At 42.5% G+C, this 7,774-nt stretch overlaps 1 protein-coding gene across 1 annotated transcript; it reads right to left on the reverse strand.

Moving 5' to 3' along the window:
- Positions 1–2,901: 2,901 nt before the first annotated feature.
- cxcr4b (chemokine (C-X-C motif), receptor 4b) lies at positions 2,902–4,870 on the reverse strand. Its single transcript, XM_008328896.3, has 2 exons — positions 4,753–4,870; positions 2,902–4,511 (listed from the first exon to the last, which is right to left on the reverse strand). Exons 1-2 carry the CDS (start codon positions 4,765–4,767, stop codon positions 3,387–3,389), a joined length of 1,140 nt encoding a protein of 379 aa, XP_008327118.1. The 5' UTR covers positions 4,768–4,870; the 3' UTR covers positions 2,902–3,386.
- Positions 4,871–7,774: the final 2,904 nt, after the last annotated feature.

A 7,774-nucleotide genomic window follows, 5' to 3' on the forward strand; every position in this document is an offset into this window, starting at 1 on the left:
TCCGACGGGGAACGCATTAATTAAATATAGTTCCTACGGAGTTATTTTAGTGCAAACAGGCACAACAAGAGAAAGAGAAAAGAGAAAAAAATCACTGAACATTTGACATGTTTTCTGTTCGTGAAATTCTCCATCAAACCGATTCACTGACTGGAATAATTTAATCACAGCCTTCTGACCTGGGACACTGGGCTTCATACAGTCATTTACAATACTAAAAATAAAATCAAATTAAAAATGTTCTTTTTATTTAATTTTCATTCATGTTATATTTACTAATTGGTTGTATATTTTGCGAAAGCATAAAAACAGAAACAACTGTTGCAGAGACATTCTAAAACAGTCTATGTTGGATTAGATTAGATTAGATTAGATTAGATTAGATTAGATTAGATTAGATTAGATTAGATTAGATTAGATTAGATAATACATCTCATACTGAGAAATGTATTAACAACGTAACATATGTCAACTGTATATAGTACACAAATTCAAATGTAATCTGAGTCAGTGGAGCAAGTAAACAGACCAAGTGTGTCTGTGGTAAATCAGTCAAACATATACTTTAACCAATCAGTGAACACACTCAGACCTTCCTGTGAGCCCATAGATTTGACCTGATGATCACCGTGAAATTACTTTCACACCTTGAGCTGAGTACACCTAGTAAATCCAGGTATCGTGTGACGTTTGCAGGAAGAGCCATGCACAGCAAGTGAGGGTGGGGCTGAATACAGTGGGGGTGTCATCAAAGCTGTTCTCAGGCTGTTGGCCACAGGAGATCCTGGAGCAGGAAACTGCCTTCCTGCTGCTCACTTTTGCAGCCAAAACAATATAGCCATTAATGGAGCGGGTCACTGCCCAAAGGAACCTGTTGTATTTGTGTAGCTTTCATCCTTCGTTTTGTAAACACTTTAAATAGTCCCTGCACTTAGTGGCACTAACAGTGTCACTCATAACCTTAATGCAGCACACGAGCTCCAGACTGACTGGACAAAGGCCTCTGGGTCACCAAGTAATGAATCAACAGTGGCAACTATTTCCTGTTCGTTTCAACAGCTTTGCCCTTTAACCCAATAAAGTCAATAAGCAATCACTCACAATTACAACATTTGATTTTTATCTTCTTATCTATTTACACAATATTTATTTGGTGCAACCGTGTTGCAAAACTTGATTCTACATTTATGAAAAATAAATCTTTTATGTATTTCTTCAACTTCAGTTGCATTTATCACTTCTTAATCTGTAACATTTATACTTTGTAGTCAAATTTTTAACTTTTCAAGCTAGGTTGTAATTATCTTCCATTTAGCATTAGTGCAGAGCTTTAATGTAGAGAGTAAAAATAAAGATGTTTCTTTTTATACATGAAATACAGTACATTTGATGAAAAACCAGGTCCATCGTCTGAGTCTGGATGTAATCAAGATTTTGGCAGTTTTAGTGAGAATCCATTTGAACATGGGAGACAACAAAGGCTTAAATTATAAATGACAGGGAACCTCCCAGAACACCCAGGAGGATTCTGGGTACTGAAATTTGTGCACTCAAGTTGAGGCTGAGTGCCATCCATTGATGTTTATTTAATGGCAGGCTGTTTAAAAAAAAGGTAAAACTGTAACTTCTTTGAAACAATGGTGAACAAAAGCTCACACACACACACACATATATATATGTGTGTGTATGTATGTCAGCAGAGGAGTGTATTCTTCTCCTCTGAATGAATGAACTCCAACTCGACTGCATTCACTTGTGACTTTCCCGGTTCCTTTGCAATGCACAAAAGCTTCAATTTGGAAGAATGAAATTACCATACAATCAGAATAGCAGGTCCTTTTATAATGTGCACGCACCCCTGCATATATGAGGCTCTTTAATATGACTCTAGTCCAACAATAAGGTCTCCCGGTGGTGTGTGGAGGAGCAGATGAGAAGAATCCATTGGAGCTCAGTGAAGTGTTAATCACAGAAGTCTCCACGAGCGCCTCTCCCTGCTGGTGCAGCACAGCTCATATGCTAATCCTGAATCATCTGGAACATTTCCAACTGAAAAAGCACCTCATGTTTTATCATGTTCCACAGTGAGAGGCCGAGTCTCCGACATCACCATTAACCTGGTGTCTCGGGGGGGGGGGGGGGGCGGGGGCTCTTCACAGTCTTTTTACATGTAAAGAGATGGAAATCTCAGCTGGAGCCTTGTATTGGTGCCAGCGTTGACCTGCAGCCATTTGACCACTCTATTCTTTTTGACATCCATTGTTGCCAACTTCCTTTGGTCTCAAACTGTGACATGAAGTGGCAGCTTGTAGAGTTGATAGAACGGAGTCAACAATGGGGTGGATAAATGTGTTCAAACCTGCTATTTGTTTTTCCCTTTTTCTCACTACATAATTCCCCCAGATTTGGAGCTGCTGATTTACTGCAGGGAATTCTCAGCTGACTGGGTTTTTGGCTGGTTTGCATTGTCGCCGTGTGTGTTATCATTTCAGTTCCCTGAGTTAAGCTGATCTATTGTCGGAAGGTGAATAAAAGTTGCTCAGCAGAAATAATGGAAGCATTACTTCGTGCGACCTGAGAGGCAGAGGGAAGACCTTGGAGGAGAAGCTAACATGCTATTTTCTTTGTTAAGCTGCTAATTATAACTGAGGATTTTAGCTTTTGTGTAATGACTGCTTAAGATGTAAAAGTGCACAGATGTTCCTGCAATTACAGGGTCTGCCTGTTCACTCTTCCCTCTGCTTTATAACCAGATCAGGTGGAGACATTTGTGTTAGGGGAACCTCCCTCCCTCCCTNAAACACACACCTCATCTCCCTGAGCCCTGAAGGGAGAAGAAGGAGAAAGGGCTGTTCTCAAGAGAAAAAAAAAGAAAAGAAAAGAAAACACAGCACAGTGTAATTATGAGAAGCATCAAATTTCTTTATTTTACATTACAAAAAACCACAGCAACTAGTTTCTTTTTTTTTTTTACAAAAGTTCCAGTGTGAACAAGAGCAATAAATTAAAAAAGTCACACAACATAAGTGCGTACACAAATGCTACAAACTATTTACAGATCGTAGGAGCAGCTACCATCCCTGAAGAGAAAGGGGCATCTTATGCCTGAGCTTTTGAAGAAGCAACATTTACATATATATAAAAAAATAAAGAGGAAAAAAAAAAAGGTCAAATGGACCTGGGTTTAAAGCAGAAATAATGGAACCGTTGAATTGTTTGGACAGGAAACATACATTTGAATTCCAACAACACTACAAGAAAAGCAAACAAATGCAAATGTATAAAAATCTGTTTTACATCTGTACACGTCGTAGTAAGTCATTTAAAAATGAAAGCTTAGTTTTTCTTTTCTTTTTGGTTCTGGAGTCACGGCTGTTGGACCAACGTTAACTGGACAGAACACTTGAAGACTCAGACTCGGTGGACACAGATGAAATTGGCCCTCGCTTTTTAGTCATGAGAGTGGCTTTTTGACTGGATCTGCTGTTGACGGTCAGGGCTGTCCTGGCCGTCTTCTTGAACTTTACTCCCAGGAAGGCGTACAGGATGGGGTTCAGGCAGCAGTGGAAATACGCCAGCGCCTCCGTGATAGAAATCCACGTCTCCACCGCCTTTTGCAGCTCACACGTGGTGGTGACCACATTCAGCATCATGAGAGTGTCCAGAAAGATGCCGACGCAGTACGGCAGCCAGCAGGAGAAGAAGCACAGGATGAGGATGACGGTGGTTTTCAGGGCTCTCTTCTTCAGCGCCTGGCCCTTGGCCCCCTGCGACAGCCTGGATATAATGATGCAGTAGCAGATGAGGATGACCAGCCCGGGGAGTATGAAGCCCACCAGGATGTGCTGAAAACGGAAAACAACTGTCCAGGTCAGGCTGCTTTCCTGCGGGTAGATGCGCTGGCAGATGGTCCTGGAGTCGGCGGTCTCCATGGAGTCATCTGTGAGGAGTATGTTGGAAGAGCCCGTGTTAAGAACTCGGGCAAAGACCATGTCGGGCACGGTGAGCATCATGGCCGGCAGCCACACTCCCACGTAGATCACCCTGCTCGCCAGCAGCTTTCTTGTGGCCTGGCTGTTAGTGGCCCGCACTACAGCCAAGTACCGGTCCAGACTGATGAAGGCCAGGATCAACACGCTGCTGTACAGGTTGACCGTGTAGATCATGTGCACCGACACGCACAAGAAACTGCCAAAGAACCAGGACTTGGCCGCGTCCACGGCCCAGAACGGCAGCGTGAGGACGAAGAGGAGATCGGCCACGGACAGATGGAGGCGGTACTTGTCCGTCATGGTTTTCACCTTTTTCTGGTAGCCCATCACCACCACCACTAATCCATTTCCAATGATTCCCAGGACAAATATTATTCCATAAACTGTGGGCAGGAAGATCTTGTTGAAGTTGGAGCTCAGAGCTCTTTCACAGGGCTCCTGCATCTCCAGGTCAAATTCACCAGATCCCTCTGAGATGTTGTCCGTGCTGTTTTCAGACACGTCATACAAAAGGTCGAACTGTGAGGAGAGGAACAAATAAAGTTAGAAAAAAAGTCCAGGTGGAGCGGATCATGTCAAAAAGTATTCACGGCTGAATATAAATGATTTGGTCCACTTTATTTGACAGTTTCACTTAAAAAAGAATTAAAATGTAATCAGTAACTCTACTGAGTTAAAAACAGCTTCAAACAAAGACCAACAGAAGAAGAATCACAACAAAGATGAACGAGAAAAAACCCCAAACGTAACAAACACCAACCTCCAGATTTTCCATGGTGAAAAGTAACGTGTGAAGAGTCACAGTCTGTGTTGTCAAATCAGTGCGGTCTTCAGTTATTTGACTGACGTCAGGCCCCCTCTCAATATATGCCCTTAACTCCTCCCCCTGGAGGAGGAGGAGGAGGAGGGGGCAGGGGGAGAGGGGCAGGGCAAGTAGTAGTAGGAGGAGGGTAAAAAGGGGGATGCTCCAAAAACAGCCTGCTATAAAACAACATTTTCAGCCTGTGTTGCCAAAAAAAGAAAATGTTTGAATCATGTGAACACTTCTCTTGGCTAATATATAAACATATATACATATATATGTTTATATGCCTTTGTGCCCCCCCTCACCCCCCCCCCCTGTGTTACAGAGACAATAAAGACTGTTGTTGTCTGTGTTTATAGTATGTAGTGTCGATTCTTCACTTCTTTATTTCACACTTTTCTGCTCATCCTGTCAGCAGCTCCTGTAAACCTCACCTTTGGCCCCTAGGGGCAGAGCTGCTGACACAGACAGACTACCCATCCAGCATCTGTGTGTAGGAACAACATAACAGCTGTCGTTATATTGTATTATATTGTAGCAAAATATTTGAAAGTATGATTTTATAAAAACACATAAGAATTGACTTTATCTCATGGATCTGAATTTCTTCTGCTCTAACCTGAATCTGGTTTGTTTGTTTTTTAAGAACGATCGTGGATTTGTTTCCGATGGATTATCTATGAAGTTGTACGTGTAAATACTGCAGTTTATAACCACGACACCCAGCTACACCAGGGCCGTCCAATCACAGTCTGTTTCTCCTGTTTTGTTTTTGTATGGTAGAATATTTATTCATATTTAATGAAATATCATTTGGGAAAATTCATCAGGCGGACCAGGTTGAACACACTAACAGGCTGGTTTTGCCCCCCGGGCCATATGTTTGACCCCCCCGAGCTATGCAGTAACAGCTGGTGTATTTGTATTAGGATTATTATAGTTTAGCGTAGTTTAAATATAAACATACAAACACACTGGGATTCCAACCATCAACCCTCCAATAGGCTGCTGGAATTACAACAAATCAAACCAATTCCCTGGTCACATTTTTGTGCTCCCTCACCCACCTCCCTCACCCACCTCCCTCACCTCCCTCACCCACCTCCCTCACCCACCTCCCTCACCCACGTCCCTCACCCACCTCCCTCACCCACGTCCTGTATTGTCTCACCCTCGTGGGTGAGCTGAGAACGTTGATGTTTCTCTCTACAAATGACTTTTTAACCACGACTGATGACAGTTTCCATCAGCTGAGGTCGGACTCTGTTCACACCTCTGTTCACACTAACTGTCATTTTTCATCTTCCGTTGTCTAAATGAGCCTGAGTGGAACTGAGAAAGTCCACGCCCCGTAATGTGGCGTTTCTATCAAACAGCTGTCTGTCTGCGGTGCAGGACAGTCAGATCAGATCAGATTGGTTCAGATTAGTTTAGATTAGTTCAGATCGGTTCAGTTCAGTTCAGATCAGTTCAGTTCAGTTCAGTTCAGTTCAGTTCAGCTCGGTTCAGTTCAGTTCAGCTCGGTTCAGTTCAGTTCAGCTCGGTTCAGTTCAGTTCAGCTCGGTTCAGTTCAGTTCAGCTCGGTTCAGTTCAGTTCCGTTCAGTTCAGATCAGTTCAGATCGGTTCAGTTCGGTTCAGTTGACGTCTCTGATTTCAGTTAAGGCAGTGTTGACAGGGCGGGGCAGCACCGACCCCCACCCTCCTGTCAGACGGGGTCTGAAACTCTATATCCTCCATGAAGTAAATACTTCGTCTCATCTTTGATATTTGAGACGTGATTGATTGACGTGATTGATTGAGTCCGACTGAAGTCAGCTCCACGTCGTCTCTTCATCTTCATTCAGGACAAGACTCTCTCTTCTGACACAAACAAATACATCTCAAACACTCACAGCATTTCTTAATAATATGTTTATACTCAACCTAGTAGTACTACTAGTAGTACTACTAGTAGTACTACTAGTAGTACTACTAGTAGTACTTATTCAGTCATATGACAATAGAAGAAACACATTACTCATAATTTGAAATCTATAATTCAAATTTTAATTCAATCTACTTTTATATAGTCACCAGGAACAGTGTACTACTGTACAGAGTACTACTGTACAGAATACTACTGTACAGAGTACTACTGTACAGACAACACAGTTCATACCTTTTTTACACCAGTTCCAACTCATATTTCAGGTTCTTGACCTTAAACGTCTGAACTCAAATTATGATCTTTTTAATGAAATAAAACAGTTCTTTCCAAACCTTTCTATGCAGCGACGCCCCCATGTGGTTCACATAGGGGGCGTCGCTGCCCCCCCATCAACACTTTCACAACTTCATTACTAATTTCCAAAATACCTGCTCTTGTCAAATCAGAAGTCAGAAGAAATCGTTTGTGCTGCTGTGACCCTCCTCAATAGCTTAGTGCCAACATTGGGGGGCCGCCCCCCACATTGGGAACCACTGCTATAATGCGACCGAGCATCACATTATTTGAACACTGAAATAACAAAGAAAACTTTTAACAATTTCCCCCCAAAAATCCCCCACATGACATCATCACCACGTTGTCAAAGCTGTGACATCATCACCACGTTGTCAAAGCTGTGACATCATCACCACGTTGTCAAAGCTGTGACCATCACCACGTTGCATCATCACCACGTTGTCAAAGCTGTGACATCATCACCACGTTGTCAAAGCTGTGACATTTTCCTTCTTTAAAAAAGAGGATTAGTTCAAATGTGAGAAAACAGTCTGAAAAAAAACACAGATTTAAACTGAAATAAATCAAGTCCTAACTTTACCAAATGACTTGTCTGTGGTCGACAACAGACAACAGACCACAGACCACAGACAACAGACAACAGACAACAGACAACAGACAACACAGCACTGAATTTAAATGACTGCAGTAATCCAGCATCTGCTCTTATCAGGGTCACTGCTTAAACCCTGGGTCCACCTGCAGCCCAACTC

This window comes from Cynoglossus semilaevis, chromosome 16 (assembly GCF_000523025.1).
Source record: "Cynoglossus semilaevis isolate Cse_v1.0 chromosome 16, Cse_v1.0, whole genome shotgun sequence".
NCBI lineage: Eukaryota > Metazoa > Chordata > Actinopteri > Pleuronectiformes > Cynoglossidae > Cynoglossus > Cynoglossus semilaevis.